The sequence below is a fragment of the Furipterus horrens genome, unplaced genomic scaffold (assembly GCF_987537825.1).
Source record: "Furipterus horrens unplaced genomic scaffold, mFurHor1.1.pri manual_scaffold_5, whole genome shotgun sequence".
In the NCBI taxonomy this organism is placed as follows: domain Eukaryota; kingdom Metazoa; phylum Chordata; class Mammalia; order Chiroptera; family Furipteridae; genus Furipterus; species Furipterus horrens.
In genome coordinates, this window is record NW_028327175.1 from 180,671,686 (window position 1) to 180,689,631 (window position 17,946).

Below are 17,946 nucleotides of genomic sequence, written 5' to 3' on the forward strand. Positions count from 1 at the left end.
ACTGAAAGATCGCTGTGCTGCTCTATGGACAGGGAAGCTGTAAAGAGCATTAAAAAGTAGAGAGGGAAAGAAAATGGAAGTAGGAGAGATGATAAAAGGCAGAGCACTAAATCACAAATAGAGGTGCACGCACAAAGTCACAAACCAGATTTAAGCCCGGCTTTGCAAAATCTGCAGCTTGGACTGTTGATACGTAGAGATACTAAGCACACAGGCATGTAGGCATCCAGAGAGCAGATGAGGCCGTGTCAGTACGAAGAGGGCGGATTGGCCGCAACATCGGCTGTTTGTACCAGATGCTGGGACTGATCCATCAGCTTCATCATGCAGGGATCTTACTGGGTCTAGTTCTGTAAACAGTCAAGGATATAGCCTTATAAGGTTTTTAAAGCTCTTTAAGCACATGAGTCTCTTGTGAGCTGGATCCATGTTCTAATGGATCTCCAAGGCAGCAACCCATTCCCAGAATGGAGCCTGCTTGACTAGTTTTGTCAAATAGCTGCTACCCCTGTTCTCTTCAGTCTGTTTTATTCTCGGTTATTTTTTTCTTGTTAGTATTCACTTATATGGCCTAGAAATCCATGAGCACTTGCTGATGAATAGGTTAATGACTGTGGCAACTCCTAAACATCTGGATGAAAACCAAAGCCTTTAGTCAGTCATTTAATAAAAGTTGTCAATATGATGTCAAGTATCTGGTGATTTGGAGATGTCTGAAGTAATTGATTGAATTTCTCAGTTTTTATCCAAGCACAAAATTAACACCCATTTTCATTTCATTGGTGTTTCATTTATTGGAAAACACCTGTTTGCAGAGGAAAATGGGAAACAAAGTGTTGTGGTTAGAAAACATCTTTGATGCATCTGAGTCTCATTTCTGATTTGAAGGGAGAATGAGCTTGGCCTGAAAGTGAAGTGGAGAGCTGGAGCTTAAAGCATTTAGTATTTGAACAAGCACACCTGAAAGTTGGTTGGGAGGGCAGATCACTTTGTTTGAATAAACTTAAGCTGTCTATTAGGCCTAGCTTCCATAAGGGAATCCACTTTGCCAGATTGAAGGAGAGTATCAGAGATCTAGAAGATATGGTATTTCATTCATTTATTCTTTCACTCATCCATTGCTGTGTGAGAGGCAATTCACATAAACCTACGTGGCATAGAAAATGTAAGAAAGCAGGTTCTGGGAAGAGATAGCCAGTGTTTGAATCTGGCTTCCCTACTCACTAGCTGTGTAGTTAGAGGTAAATCTCATGTCCTTTCTGGACCTTAGTTTCCTCACTCACCTGACATGGGGATAATGGTATAGCTCTCTCATAGGTTCTCATGAAAGTTATATGAGTAGTCCACATAAACCTGCTTAGAATTGCAGCTGGCAGATATCAAGTGCTCAATAAATGTTAGTTATTATTGTGGCAAGAGTGTATATTTCTTTTTATGTGTCTATGTCAGTGAGTATGAGTTCTGGCTGTAGTGTATATAAACATGAAATCTTTTAAATAAAAATGCTTGAGGAGCCAAAAGGATATTCTGTGAACAGAATTGTATAAAATGAATGCCAGTGAGAATTGTGGTCCGCTATGAGCCCAGCTGAATTTAGGAAGGGGACCTGCTCTGTGTACATTCAGGAAAAAAAAAACAACTCTATAACTCAGTTATTTGACGATGGAACAGAATTAGTTACGTAATTTTCCCCTTTGTCCATTTTGAGAGGCCTGCCACTGAGGATGTGTGTGTGTGTGTGTGTGTGTGTGTGTGTGTGAGTGTGTACTTGAACTTCATATGACTGTACATTTCTTCTCCGTGAGGAGCCTACTGTTGCTTGAGGAGTTGAAGGTTGGCATTTTCTGGGCTTCATGGCATTTTCATGTGTTGTGGTGCTTTGCATTTTGTAGAGTTTTTTTTTTTTTAAGATAAAATGAAATGGTAATGGAAAAAAATTCCTTATTTAATGGGTTTGAAGGGTTCTCCTGATTCTTAAATGTCAAAGAGGGAAGAGAAATAGAGGGAAACAGGAAGAGGAAGGGAAGAAAGGAGAGAAACTAAAGATAAGATAAAAGATGCAGAAAGAGGAGATGGAGAAGTGAGCAAATATTTGGCAAATTCAAACCAAATCTGTCTACCAAATTGGTCCGCTTATCTGTACATTCCAGGGAAGCATGAAAAGTTGATAATCATTGCAGCTATTTCCATTATTTATAAATAAGAAAATTTTAAGGAAAAAATTTAAGAAAAACATTTACTTTGCGCTTACTGTATTCAGTGCAGTGGCTCAAAGTAACCAGACAACTGCAAATTTTCCTTTTCCTTTGTGCCCAGTGAGAGCAAAGATGAAAACCAAAGTTTCCGCAACTCATGATAATGTGTTTTGACTCCCCATCTTTATGGGAATGGAATGAGGCTATGGCCCCAAATTCTGTCAGCCTGTTTAGCCTAGTTACGTGGCCAAGTTCAGCTCAATGGACTTCCATCAGATCCACATCCAAAGGCCTTAACTTTCACTTATTTAACAGATTCCTTTCATACCTCTTCCTTAGTTCCCAACTTTAACACCTAAATTCCACTATTCTTCCTTTACATCTGTTAGCTGGGAAAGGTCCTGATTTTTTTAATTAGAAAATAAAATATTTTAAGTGAGCTAAATTTGAATTCTGAGAGCTCATTCATCCTTAATTTTTTTTTATAAGTGTTAAATGTATACAAGCCACTGTATTCCCTTCTGCCTATTCATCCCCACAGGGCTGGATGCAGCTCTCTTATGGAGGTGGGCAGTGGTGAACTCTATCGGCCCCAGCCCCTGCCACTGTCCAGTGGACCAGAAGGCCAAGAAGAGAATTACCTCCTGCCCCCACCTGACTGCCCCTAGCTAACTATAGTTTTTTGCACTTCTCTTCTTAAATCCTACAAACACTTTGATTTATGTTAGGTTTATTGCACATTAGCACACACATGTACATGTTTATACACATGTGTAGGCCAGTCTTATGGATGTTTTACTTAGTTAGTCTTAATAATAATAATAATAACTAACAACTGCTCACTGCATTAGGAATTTTTATAAGCATGTTGCATGTATTAATTGATTTAAGCTTCATAAACAACCCCATAGGTCTTTGCAGGATTGTGTATAGATGAGGAGTACAGAGAAGTTAAATAACTTGCTCTGGCCACAGGCTAAGTAGCAGAACAAGGATTGGAACCCATCCTTGTGCTTATCCATGTGTTTATCCATGTGCTTATCCATTAGTCCATACTTCCTATCAACTTTTGATCAAAGGAAGTGCAGGCATGTGTAATATCTTGGAGCTCTGTATATTTTACAGACTCACACCCAGCAGTGTATTCATACATTTACTCACAAGCTTAGAACAGTGACCCTACGCCTAGTAGAAAGTCATGCCTAGTACTCTTTCCTATTCTCTTCCATGGTGTGAGTGCTGAGCCACATCATCTGGGGATACTTGAAAGGGAGGAGATGCTGATGGCCAGAGCCAGAGCTACAGAGTGGAGCAAACTGTTATTCGCACTGAAATTGGAGAGTTTTCTCCCATCCAGTCTGCTCTAGCCCCATCAGGGATCTAGACTTTCTACAGGCATAGGGTTTGGCCTACGGGCTTAACTCTCTGAGTTAGGCAGATGCAGGGAAGGTGGCACCAGGACCTGTATCAGTGGGGTAAGATCAAAACTTTTTGTCAAGCAGAAAAAGTTTGCTTCCAAGAGAAATAGATAGACCTGTGCATTTGGTCAAGAAGAGATTAATTCTGCTTTTCTAGAATCTTTTTTTTGGAAAGGAGCAGTACAAGTGACTAAGCCAGAAAAGCTTTTAAAAACTAAAGGACGGGCCCTCTCACCCACAAACACACCAAGAAAGCAATTACCAAATTATACACTACCACCCAACTCCAGCATCATTCATTACTCAACCCACATCACCAAGGAGACACCCATTAACCTAATCTCTGAGAAACATACATTACGAAAAAAGGAAAACATGCTGATATGATCAATGAACACAATAATTCAAAGCAGAAACATGGACATTGCCACCAAACAATACTTAAATTCTTCTAACTCAGTGTTACACAAAGTGCAGTCTCCTCAACACAATACCACAAAACACTGAGTAACAAACCTTAAGCCAGCTGCTGGAGGAATGAATGGGCACAATGCCATACACCATAACACAACACAATTCAACTCTCCATCCTACGGGCACACCCATACACAAAGGCTGAAATCATGTGGCCATCTGAGTGACAGTCAGCACTGGTCAGACACACAGAGAGATGGAGCCAGCAATGCAACACCAACCCTTCTGCATGCCCAGCACCAAATGGTCACAGCCCCAGCCTTCCCAAAGCCAGCGACCTCCTGATCACCAAGCACAGCACAGCCTGCCAGAAAGCAGTGCCATCCTGTTCCTCCAGCAAGTGGATATGTCTGGACCATCACCTGGTCAACATGGCCTCCGGGCTTTCATTGCTAGTAAGAGTAAACTGTTCCCTGAGTCTGCTTTGCGAGCAAGGACAAATCAGCTCTATCTTGGTTGGGGTTTAATCAGACTTTGCTGTTACTGAAAATGACAGAGCTCCAGGGATGGAGGGAAAGGTAGGGGGTGGTTCAGGAGGGGGCTTGCCAAGCTGGGTGCAGGAATTCCCCTTCTTCCTCCAAGCCCTGCCTTCTGTGGTCATTCTAGAACTGTAGCCCTCTTGCTGGGTGTTCACTGAGTATCGATTCAGTCTGCAAGCAATTTTAATATTTCTTCAGGGACTTTCCAGCAACAGCACAAGTCATTAATTCACCCTCCCAAATTGCTTATTCAATAGCAGGAACATGGCTCCTGAATAAAGTCCCAGAATTTATGTGACTCGCACGAGTCAGGAGGTCAAACAACTGTTATGGAGCGAAGTTAAAAATCCAAATAAAATATTGACACTTTTTTGGGGAGGGGGAGGGGGAAGTAAAGGTATTTAAAATAGGTTTTTGTTGCAATGCCCCCAGGATAAAGAATGGAAGGAGACTGAAGACAAGTTGGAGTTTATAAAATCAATGGAATTTATTGCACATCTACTTGGCATTTAATAATTCTCTCATTTCCACATCACTCTACCCCCCCCATCCTGGCCATAGACAGAAAGATACACAGGTATACAAATGCACATTTATGCACATCAATACTGGTGCACAGACTAATATAAAAATATGATTGTGATGCGAGCGTCTCAAAACACCCTGGGAAGGGAACAGTAATGGGTGTGGAGTCATGTATGAGCGTGGCTCACATATTTGACAGAAATAGGCACAACTAAGCAGAAATTCATGAAGTAGGTTTCAATAAATATATCCAGTGTTTTAAATCTTGGATCAATGTATTATAGCAGACATGAATAAAAAGACACACTAGTCATAGAAATAATTTCTAGAAACATAGAAACTGAGAAACACATCTGTATGCAGTGTCTGCACATAATCATGTACATGATTAGAAAACTAGATAGATGATAGATAGAGAGAGAGAGGTAGAATGAATCTAGAAAGTCTACAACCAAAATCTACCAGTGCATATAAAATACACAGCAATCAAATCACTTAACCAAAAATTGTGGTTCTTTTGTAACACAGACATGATGCTTATCAAATACAACTATGGCAAGTGCAGGAGAGAGGGTCAGCATCTTTTGACTCACAGCTACATACAATCTCAGTTAATTGTCTACATGTACATTTGCTCAGTTGTCCAGATCATGGATGTGAAAAGACTGAGGGAAAATTTGTTCGTGCCCAAATAGGGAATAAACACAAAGAACTACTAACATAGAACTTTCCAGAAGAGGTAATATGGTTCAGCCTCCAAATATGGGAGCCACTGGCCTGGACCTAAAATCTGGCCCTAGTGCAATTAAGCACGTGACCTTGGGCAAGTTGCTTAGCCTCTCTGTTGTCTCTTTGGTGTAATAGAGCACGCCTATTTGATAAGCTTGTAGTTAGGATTTGAATGAGAAAATGCATTTGTTACAATGCCTGTCATATAGTGAATAAAAAAATAAGTGATAGTTATTATTTTTCCTATTATTATATGCAGCTCTTCTATTCATCCCCAGCTTCTCATGGATTCTACCATCTGTTCTTGATATAATTCACTTATTCTACCCAGTGGTTAGCAGCATGGGGTCTGGAGTCAGGTTCCCAGGTTTAAATCCTAGCTTCACTACTTCATGGCTATGCAACCTTGGGCAAGTTACTTAACATCTCTGAACCTCAACTTCCACATCAATAGACTACACTTAATAATCTGCATAAGAAGTTATAAGATACAATATTCCTTCACTTATCACAGGTATTACGTTCCAGACCCACCCGCGAAGTAGGAACCTTACATTTACTCTACACTCTTAAACCTACGTAACTTTAACAACATATGTATACAATACCGCAAAATCCCACGATATAGCGAAAAATCTGCGATAATTAAATATAATATTTTTTAAAATCCCGTGGTACAGTGAGGCCACGATAAGTGAACCGCGATATAGAGGGACTACTGTATAAATAATCCATGTAAAGTGCTTAGCACACTGTCTGGTACATAATGAACATATATTAGCTCACTATATTCCTAAATATTATAGTATTATTATTAATAATAATACTTATTTGTTATTCAACAAATAGTTTTCAACTATTTACATTATCCCAGGCACTGTCGCTAAATGCTAGAAATACAATGGTGAGAAAACTAGGCATGACATCTGCCTTTGTAGAGCTCTTAGTCTAGGGGAGGGTCCAATATGAATTGAGTAAGCAAGAAACCAAGGTTCCAGCTCTATGCTAGACCCTGAGGGGAGGAGAGGAACAGATAAATAGATTAGAAAGCCAATGTGGAGCCAGATTGGGAATGATTTTGAAGGCCAGGCTGAGGAATTTTGAGTTCATCCTGTAGCTAAAAGGAAGCAATTACAGGGTTTAACCACATCACATTCTTTTAGGTGGACAGGGAGAGAAACCATGAATTGTTTTTGAGTAACTAGTGGAGAGGGGGTGGGGAGGCCAAGCAGGCTCTAGGAGGCCCCACCTCTGCTGCTGCTAAAAGGCATTTCCTCCAGGCTTCCATCTGCTTGGGGAGGAGGGGTTGTGCCAATGGAGAGACAGAGAGAAACTGGTCCCAGCAGTGAGGCTATAGTAGCACCCTTCATCATATAAGGCAGTCTTCTAGCCTCTGGAGTCTCCCAGGCAGGAGTGTGTGGGAGGCAGCTGGTAAACCCCAGCTCTAGCCTGGAAGCCTTCGCAGATGAGGGCAGGGCTAGTGGTGAGAGAAGCTAGTCCGGTCACGGCTCCAGGCTTGGCATGCACTGCACACTGGTTTCCAAATGGTTAGTTAAACACATTGCCCCTTAATTTTTAAACCTATGCCTATCTTGAAGTTAAATCAATCCATATGCTTACCATTCATCATCTAAACCATCCCTATTGCCCCCTTGGGCCAGCCCCATGGCCCATCTAGCCCAGTAAATTGTATCTGGCCTGGGCTCCCGGGGACACGTGGTGGAAGGATTATCGCCCTCAGTGCCAGTCTTAGAAGGCTATATTGATTCAGAAAATAAGCCTGGTATGTATCTAAAGAACCCACTGGGATGTACCAAAAACTACTTTGAAATTATTTTTATTTCTAACCTATCGTTTAGTTTCCATAGAGGAACTGAGATCTTCTTGAATTTCAGTTACTGTGTCAGTTGGAGTCAGGATTAGCAGTTGGGGAGAAATGCCCATTGCTAGAATATAAGTAAAGAACCTAAGTATTCTCAACTCACTAAGACTTTCTCCCAGCTTTCTCAAGGCTTCCCTGTTAACCATGAGGAGGGTTTCCTTACCCTCTGGCTGAAGGTAGTCTTCTCAAATATTAGGGAGTTCAAGAATAATTTGGAGAATTTGCTTACATACAGATTCCTGGGCCTGCCTACCAACAGAAATTCTAATCAGGAGGTCTGAAGTGAGCCACAGGGTCTACATTTTAGCACACACCCCAGGGGATGCTAATGCAGGTAGTTCAAGGGCAGTAGTCTGAAGAAATCCTTCTGCAAGCTTTTTAGTACAGGACTCTCATCTCCTGGAGCTCAGTTATGACTTCTGAGAAGCAACAAGAGAGAGTTGCTCTTCACACATTTGGAGGGAACCCTGCTAACCTTGGAATCCGTGTATTTCAGCTACATCCTGCTACAGCCAGAATAGAAGGACCTGCCCATAGCTTCTCCCCATCAGTGGCCGTTCTCATGCCCAACATATGGTCAGTTGTCCAAACTGAAACCGGCAGGGCATGTGAGTGGGTGTGGGCAAACAACTTGAAACTCTGCCTAAACTGCAAAGCCACAGCCTGGGAAAACAGAATTTGTACAGCACTTCCGGGCTGCCAGTGGGGTGGACAGGGTGGATGCTATTTCTTCTGTGGGGAGGGAATAGTAAATTTCAGCTCTGTGGTTCCTGGGATGTCCAGAGGGGAGTTTCCAGTTCCTGGGAGTCCTCAAGAGCAGAGAGGTAGGAACCATTTTGGGGAGAGGTGAAATTTTCCTGGATAATCTATAATACCTCACTTGAGGTTCTGCCGTGAAAAGTCTCCAGCTGTGTGTTGCTCTGACTTGCCTCGGGGCTAAGCCAGGGACACGTGCCTGATGTTGGCAGCACTCAAAAGGCCTGAGTTGAAACAATTACCTGCATTTGTTGGGCAAAATATCCTTTGCTGAAGCAAATGTTGTTTTGTCCTCTAGAATGATTCAGCCTATAATAATACCCAGGCAGCCTGAAGTCACTGGCAGAGGCCCCTCCTCCCATGCTTCTCCTCAGTGGGCAGTGGGGCCAGCTAGTCTGAAACATTCTTTACCCTGGAGTTCCTTTCATTTACCAAATCATGAAAGACTTTCCCTGTACCAGGGACTCAATATTTTCTGCAAATCTCTAAGTTGGCTATCTGCCCCAGGACAATGTAAAATGATTTACACATGTATATGACACATGTATGAAGATCTTGACCTCTTACTTCAAAGACCCTTTGAGCAAACCAGTGATACAACTAAGCCTGGGCTGAGCCCGCCTTTCCACTAGGTAGCTAGGCAGGATTTCCTGGGGACATGCTTGAAGATCCTGTGTATATCACATTGTCAGCATCTGGTGCTAGCATGTGTTATTACTCCCATTTTATAGAGGGGAGTACTAAAGGTCAGGGAGCCCCTCATCCTCTGTTTCTCAGAACACCACAGAACAAGAGAACTAGAATTCAGGAGTTTGGATTTGGGGCTTTGGGGTAGCTCTCTCCTAGAGGCAGTATAGCCTGGTGGTTAAGGGTATGGGCCCTGGGGTTAGTCTGCCTGAATTCAAACCTCAAATTTGCCATTTATTTAACAGTTGACCTTGGGCAAGTTATAATATGCCTTATCTGTAAAATGGTTTGTTGTAAGGATTAAGTGAACCATTTGTTTGAAGCACTTAGAACATTGCTTAGCACATAGTAATTATTTAGTACAATAGTTTTTAGTACAATAGAAATCCTGACCACTCCCTCAAAGGTGAGCTGTCTGAGGTCACTTCAATGCTAATAGGACCTCTTCTTGTCTCCTCCTCAGGGGAAGTTTTTGCACACTATTTATTACCATATAATCTAATGCAATATAGTATCGTACATAACATAACATAATATGATGGGTAGGTTAACGTGGAAACCCTGAGGCGGACCGTGGATGGATGGATAGATGAATAGATACATTTGTACTAAGTATACATACGTTATATCATTCTATTGATTTGTAAAAAGTTCCCGGTCTGCCTGGCTGTAATGAGATTTTTGAACTTTGCGTGGCGATCAATGAGAGGAATATTATTGGCCTGGAGAATTGATATACCTGCTCTCAGTGGCTTGTTCTGCTCCCAGGCTGCCCCGGCCCCCCAGGTGTACGATTCCAGCAGACACTTAACCTTTTTTACAGTGTCATCAGGCTAAAAGGAATCTAATAGTGACACAGGACTTGTGCTCAGCACTCTGCCACTATTGCTTTCCTGTCACAAATAATTTATAGCCTTCTATTTCCATCCCTGAGCCTGCACCCCAGCCCTGCCTCCCACTTTCCCCCAGCTCCCAAGAATCAATAAACTCACACAGCCACAGTGGGACCTCAGGGTGCAAGGATACAGACAGACAGACAGAGAGAAGGGCAGAGAAAGAGAATGAAACACAGAAGAAGGAATGAGAGGAGGAGTAGGAGGAAGAAGAGGGTGTAGGACCGGAGGAGGAGTAAGAACGTCCCCGGTGTGTTCTTAGAATGTTGATGATGTCTCTGTTTCTTCACAAGTTTAACAAACTGTTATTACTAGGAAACTGGTTACATGCTTTCATTCTAACTCAGGAGTCACTAGACTGTTTTCCTCTCCAGCTTGGTGGGAGGTGAAGGCCTCCTGGGAATTTACCCAAGAGGGAGTGATTCCACCTTTACTCTAAAGCTCTACTGCACTCCCTGGCTTCTCTTGGGTCCAGAAGAAGCTGCTGCTAGTCTGTCTACAGATCCTTCCTAGTGCTCCCAGGCAGAGGGCTCCAGCCTGTCTTCTCTTATGCAATCTCTTTTTCAGGGCCAGGCTCTGACACCTGCTGCTGCTGTTTCCTATCTTCTCAGTGCTCTTCCCAGGGTCTCTGCAGCAGCTGCGTTGACCAGGTTGGGGCATGTTGGGCTGAGAGGCCTTCTACCTATACCTGGCTCAGCCCCCTCAGAGAAAGCAGCCAGGCCTATGGGTCAAAGTGAGCTGTCTGAGGCCACTTCAGAGCTAATAGGAGCATAGGTATAATAATATTACTGGTTATTATTTTTATAGCAAGCATTTGTTGAGCCAACGTTTATACTAATCATTTTACATGGATTATCCTATTTAATTCTCACAACAGTCCTAAGAAGTGAAGAGTACAGTATTATTATTCACAAGCAATAAGAAATGGAGCTGGGACTCAAACTGAGCCCCTTCTCCCTTTGCTCCAGTCCTATGTCATACTCTTGTGAATGTGGGAGATGCTCAGTGCCTGAAGTCCCCATACTGGGCCCAGGCAGAGCCCTGGAGGTTCCAGGAAAGATGGGGGAGAAAGAACAGCGGTGTGAAAGAAAGAATGCTAGAAACAGAAGTGGGGAACAGGCACCCTGACAGGGCATCTCTCTGCACTCAAGTAAAGATGTGCTCTCCAGGGCTCCGGACTGCACCCTCCAAAGATCCATATGCTGGATTTAACTTTCCAGGCCATACCTTCCGGGGACCATGGAGACCATAGACATGTCTGGCTGTCTGTAGGGCCAAGAATGAAATAGAATTGGAGGCAGGGGTAATAGTATCAGGCAGTCACCCAAAGCAACTGCTTTTCTTTATCCTTTTAATCTCTAGTGATATTCCCATGAATTGCCAGGTTGTATACGGGAGGCAGGAGGGTAATGGATGACAATCAGATTTCCACAACCTCAGTTCTTAAACTCCCTGAGATCAGCTCTGGGGACTTGAAAGTGCCCACAGCACCGGGGGCATAGATGGACACCAAGAGTATTAGTAACTCACAGCCGGCACCCTGCCCAGCTCCTCTCCCAGGCACCACCAAGCCACTGTCAGGGAGTAGTGATTTTCCATCACTTGCAGCCTCAGCTAAATCTGCACGGGTGCCTCAGGGGTCAGAGGTGCTGGGTAACAAAGACAGAAACTCCACAAGGCCAGCAGTTATCTGTCTCATCCAGCCCCAGCTCTGAGGCTTCCTTAGTTCAGAGCCCATCAGTGCTCAAGCCAGAGCCACCTGCAGGTCAGTGAGATCCCAGAAGCCTTTGTGGCAATGAATTAGAAGTAACTGCTCTGAACTGCTCTACCTCCTTCTATACCTTTCCTGTAGACCAGTCTACACTGCCCTTAGCTACTCTGGTCTTTCCCATTGTGATATGCTCCAAACCACTCCCCCCACCACCACCAACAACAACTCTTGGGAGATGACTTTGCCTTCATCTTTGATAAGCGCTAAAAGCTCCTTTTCAAAGCATTTGGCTCCCTCAAAATATGCCATCTTTCCCATTCCATTCTCTCCTTGTTCCACCTTTTTCTCTCTGTCCTTTCACAATCTCTCAGCCAACTTCAATTGATCCCTCTTCACCAGTTCTTCCTCCTCAGCCTACAGACGTATCCAGGTCACCCCTACCTTAAAAAGCCTTCCCTCTGCTCACCTGCTGGTTCCATCCCCTGGCTTCCACACTTTCCTCTCCTCTCCTTTTATACAGGCTCCTAAAGGCACTCATCTACTTTCACTGCCTCCCTTTCCTCCTGTGAATGTCCTGACCTCTTTTTGTCTGACTCTTCCCCTTTGTTGATACCGCTCTCCCTAAGGTCACTAGTAGTCACCACGATTCCCACACCTATGCCCCTCCTTATTCCCAGTTCCTTCCAATCCTTGGGTCACTGTTGACACTGTGGATCATGTTCTCCTTCTGGAAATGTTCCTCTCCACTGAGTTAGGTGAAACTGCCCGATCCTGGTTCTGCCATTCCCTGTGTGACTAGTTCTGACCCCTCTGCAAGGTCAGGCTCTTTCCTCCAGTCTCTGAAAGTGGTATCCACTCCTTGGGCCTCTTGAGCATTTCAGTGCTCCTCTCTATGACAGTCTCCTAAGTCCATACCTGCTGTGCCAGCTGGGGTGTGGGCATGTCCACTTGGACACTCAACCACTTCAAATGCTGTGTGCCTAGGACCAACATCACCACATTCCTCCGAAACCAGTCACCTCCCTGCATTGCTTTTTCTGACAGTGGTACAAACCACCAGCTTTTCAGTTATCAGACTTGGGGTTCTAGAGCCACAGTTGACTCCAGTTAAATGCCAAATCCTGGTCATTCTGCATTCACGACGTCTTATAAATTCTTTCTTTCCTGAGATCAGCTCCTCATAACCACCTGCCTCTATATTGCTTTATCAGGAACAGTTTGTACCTGGCCCCTCCAGTTTAGAAATCACTCGTGGCTTGAGACTCTCTACGCCTGGTTCCCATATATTAGAAAATATGTGACAAAGTAACAAAAGCATCCATTTTTGAGACTGAATTCTCATTCTACCCTAACCGGCAATGTAATCTCCAGTAATCTCTTAACCTCTGTCAGCTTTGGTTTTTAATCTGCAAAATGAGGCTAATAGTATATACTTCAGAGGTTGTGAGAATTAAGAGTAGTGTATATAAGTGGTATAAATTGCAAATAATATTGGCATATAAAGATGTTCAGTAAGTGGAAAATCACAATTCTCATCACTTCCCAGTTTGTAGCCTTATTTCCTCTTACATAACTGCCCTGTACTGGCTGACTGGTCTCGGCATGAGCCCCTAAAACAACGTGCCCATTGGGCTTCCATGCTTTGATTCTACCCTCCTCCAGCACCTGCTTATAATGCCCTGCCCTCCACTTCTTTGTTCATCTTAGAATCATGTTTTTCACTAGGGAGAGAGACCTTAGAGATCCTGTAGTCCAAGCTTTTTAGAGCTATAGAAACTGAGGCCCAGATAAGTAAATTGATGACCCCAAAGCTATGTGGCCACATAATGACAGAGTCAGAAGCAGGACTCGGGGCCCCTGCCATGTAGCCTGGTGCCCTGTCTACCATCCTCCGTGCCTCTGGTTCCTGTATGTATCTATATGTCAGCCCTACTCCGTTGGGAAGAGCTACAAGTTTCACCTCCTCAGTAACTTCCCTCCCAATTCTCTACTTGCAAGTGGGATGATTCCTCCTCTGCCTGCCTGCTCCTGGCACTTAGAGATTAGCCACCTTGGAGTTACTTAGCTTTCTTTGAGTATGTGTCTTCTTCACCTAACTTTATATCCAGCACTGTGAGGCAAGGGCCTTATTTCTATTGCCTGGCAGTACTCAGTAAAAGCTGGTTAGAGCAGAGTCCACTCATGGCTTATGACTTACCTGCTGGTTGAGGTGAACTTGGATCACACACATCTCTGCAGGGAGGAGCAACACTGTTGGAAAAATTGTTTCCAAGGGCACCTGATTTGACCAGTGGGTAGAAGGGAGTGTTCCTTGGTCCTGGCTCCAGGGTTGGCCTTTGTATCATGTAACCCTTGGTCCTTAGAATCACTGACAAGCCAGCTTGTCCCTGGTCCTGGGATGTTTGACTCACCCCAGAGTGCACAGTGGGGGGCACCAGGCTTTTCAAGTAGACTGGTAAAGAAGCTGTGATCCAAATGGGACCTCAGAAAAGGAGGCCATCAAGCCAGTGAGTTGAACAGAGGCAGGGATCTGACTTGTTTGAGAGCATTAAGTGGCCTCAGGAACCTAATAAACAAAACAAACAAACGAGCAAAATAGAACCAGAGGCATGGAAACAAGGAACAGACTGACAATGACCAGAGAGAAGGGGAGGAGTCTAGTCAAGCAACAGGTATAAATGACCCATGGACATGGACAACAGGATGGGGATTGACTGTGGGAGCACGGGAGGGATGGGGTGGGCAGGGCAGTGGAGAGCAATTGCGGAGGGGCGGGGAATTGGGGCAACTGTAATAGAACAAAAACAACAAAAAAGTTCAGGGACTGACATCTGGCAAAGGGACCACGTGCTGTGTTGGAATCCTGGGGACAGAAGGGTCACTGTGACCCAGCCCTTCCCTGGTTACTTTTCCTTGGCTCAGTAAATGGGGAAATCTCATCCTCTCCCTCAACTCTGGGGGTGTGTGGTACAGTCTCAACAGGAAAGCCAGCTCCAAAATGATCTCCAGACCCAGGGAGTCCTGTTCCCAGGAAAATATTTGCATGTGCTTAAGGAAGGGAGGGTGCGCAACCAGCTGTCAGGACAGCGCCCGCCCCTAGAAATGGGAAGGATGCTGTGCTGTACTCCCTCTGCTGCCCCAATCCCTGCTACCAAAAATCAAGCTGCAATTCTAGTGATGCACACGTGGTGGGACAGAATGCAGACTGCCTCCACCCAGAGCTGCTCTGGGCTGGGTCTGCACAGCAAACAGGAGGGAGAGCTCGTGCCTAGCAGCAGTCCGTGAGGGCAGAGTGCAGAAGCAGACGGGTGAGGATGGAGCTGAGGGGCTGGGGAGAGCTTCTCTGCATGTCTGGGCTAGAGCTGGTGGGGAAGGAGGGGGCATGTGATGTGTGATGCTGTTGTGATTCTGTTGCAGGATCATCCGGACCAAAGTTCAGCAGCCTTTTCACCCAACGCCGGATGGGGCTGGGACTGGAGTGACTGCACCTGGCCACACTATTGGTAAGAGGGCTTAGGGAAGGGGCAAAGCAGAGCCCTACCTAGGAGAGCTGGATCTGCAGCTCCACTCCAGAACTATTTTTTTTCCAATTTGTGCTCTCTCTGAGCTCCCAGAGGCTGGGGGAGGGGGGTTTCCTTGAGAAAGACTAGCCCCCTAGGATCTCTCTCTCTCTCTCTCTCTCTCTCTCTCTCTCTCAGTCACTCAGCCTCTCTCCTTCCCATCAACATTTTCCTTTTACTTTATCTTCTTATTCCCTTCCTCTTCCTTCTCCACTTTCTTTCATCTGACCCTGTCTCTCTACTTGTTCCTCTTTCTTTCATATCTACTTTCTTACTCCATTTTTTTTTAATTTCTAAAATTATTACTCTCCTCTCCCCTCCTCTCCCTTCTCTCCTCTTTCCCCTTCTCGCTGTCTTTCCCTTTCTCTTTTCCTTGTATATGTGGTTCTGGATTTATTCCTCTGTCTCTCTCCCTCCCTCTTCATGGCCTCTCTTGATCTCTGTCTCTCGGTCATCCACTCGGTAACTCTGCCTCTTTCCAAACTCCTTATTTACTGATCCTTGATTATGGCTTCCCAGAGACATGATCCAGGCCCTACCAGGACACCTGCTAAGAACCCCCCCTCCCCCCCGCCCAAACATACAGTCTTCCCCTTGGCCCAAGAGTGCTTGGTACCAGGGCTGAAGGGGCTGGGATGTGATCACACTTTTCCTGCTGCCCTTCTTGGCAGCTGTCCCCTTCTCTCTTGACCAGCAGGAAGTAGAATGGCAGGTCCCAGCCCTCCTGGAGCTGGCAGGATCTGTTGTTTACTAGGCCTGTATTACAGCGTGTGCTGGGAAGGAGGGTTGGGCCAGGCTGTACCTGAGTAGATCATTATGGAGTGAATGTGTTCACTAGTCTGTGCCCTGAGGGGAAAATTAGGAACTTCTCAAGTGATTTCAAGACCAGAAGCAATGAGGAGAGAGGAGCTGTGCACTACACTCCTGGAGAATATCAGGACCGTTCTTGTGCCTCCTAGAGATTCAGAGAGAGATCTTAGAAAACCACAGATGCTAAATCAGGACTGGTAAAGACAGCCCAGGAGACTAAGAGACAGTGAGCTGGGTCTGCTTAGAAAGATTTCCCCAGCCCCAGGGATTGGATGAGCTGTGCAAGGAGTCCTTGTAGAAACTGTGCTCACTGCAGGACTACTGAGTGACTTTGTAGATTGAGTCAGCTTTGGTATTTCCATTCATCTTTAGGGGAATGAGTTGAAGGACCCCAGTGAAATCTATAGGTCTGCAGAGAAGGCTTGGGGTTGACTGGTCACCCATTCAGCCCAGGGCTGGACAGCAGTGAACAGTCTACTATGTATGTAGCAATACCTCCCCCCTTAAATCTCAGAGGAAGAAGGGGAATATGGGCTCCCCATCCCCCCTTATTTCCTCTGCTTCTCTCTGCCTCCAGCCTTGGGGCTTTGGCCTGTGATCACAGTTGCTATCCTGATGGTATTTCCTCCTTATTCTCACCCAGTTCCCAGTACGGCCTCCCCTCCTGTTTCCAGCGCCTCCAATGATCCAGTGGGATCCTACTCCATCAACGGGATCCTGGGGATCCCTCGCTCCAATGGCGAGAAGAGGAAACGTGATGAAGGTAGGGAGGAGGGAAGAGGCTTGGCTTCCCTGTGCATGCTTTGTCTTTGGACTCAGAGCTCCGGTTTCGGCCCGGCCTCGCAGCTGCTCTGCTATGAGATCAGTTTTAGTCGCAAAGCCCAGATCCCCCCACTGCCCTGCTGGCTCCTGGAGAGAGAGAGGCAGGCTGCTGGTGGGGCCATCAGCTTCACCATCTGCTCAGCAGCCTCAACCGCCTCACCTTCCTCTGGGACTCATCCCCAATATCCCTGTGGGATGCTGGGAGGAGAAGCCTGAACCACGTACCTTGGGAAGGTTTTTGAGATTGAAGGACATCTGTCTGGTCTCTGACCTGAGGATGAAAGGCCAGCCTGCCTTGTCCTCATCTGACCCTAACCCATTGGGAGGGATGTCACATGCATCTGACCTGACCTTAGTGTCCTTTCTCTGTGACACATGGACAAGTGGTCCCAGTAAAATCACTCAGGGAATTGGACATGGGTTGCTCTCTGTGCTCCCCCATGGGAGGAGACACCACTGGGGCTCCTCTCTGGCCTCCCCTCATTCCCTGTAATACCTCATGATACATCCAGCTGTTAAGCAGAGCGGTAGATAAGGGAATAAAGAGAAGGAAGAGAGGAGAAAGGAAGTAAGAGGAGAGAATGGTGGCGATGAGCTTGGGAGAAGGTGTTTTTCATGTGTGTGACATTAGAGGTCCCTTGGTGACCATTTGTTTCTCTTCTGATGCATGAGGCCAAGGTGCAGGGCTGGCGGGCCAAGGCAAACGAAGACACCAGTGCCTGAAACCTGCTTCTGGCCCCAATCTCATGGTCCCTGCTAGGTAGGCAGTAACCTCCTGTAGGAAGGGTACATGATTTTAAGGGTATATACCATGAAATAGAATCCTCTAAAGATGACCATATATCCCATTAGCCCAGCTGGTCCCCATTTATGCTTTTGTCTCTGCATCATGGTCAGTCAGCATCTCCTTTTTTCTCTCAAAAATGTCCTATTTAGACAATAAATCATATGGTCATCCAAAGCCTAGATAAGCCATTGATTGGGACAGCTTTTGAGGGTAAGAAA

The 17,946-nt window shown here is 45.3% G+C and overlaps 1 protein-coding gene across 4 annotated transcripts in view; it reads left to right on the top strand.

Annotated features, from left to right (window-relative positions):
• The window catches only part of PAX2 (paired box 2), a 77,717-nt gene that overhangs the window by 15,662 nt on the left and 44,109 nt on the right, over nucleotides 1–17,946 (top strand). For all 4 annotated transcript variants that reach the window (XM_090278414.1, XM_090278415.1, XM_090278411.1 and 1 more), the window contains 2 exons: nucleotides 15,167–15,252; nucleotides 16,763–16,882. In XM_090278414.1, the coding sequence (XP_090134540.1) occupies nucleotides 15,167–15,252; nucleotides 16,763–16,882 (206 nt within the window). The remainder of the gene's footprint in view (nucleotides 1–15,166; nucleotides 15,253–16,762; nucleotides 16,883–17,946) is intronic.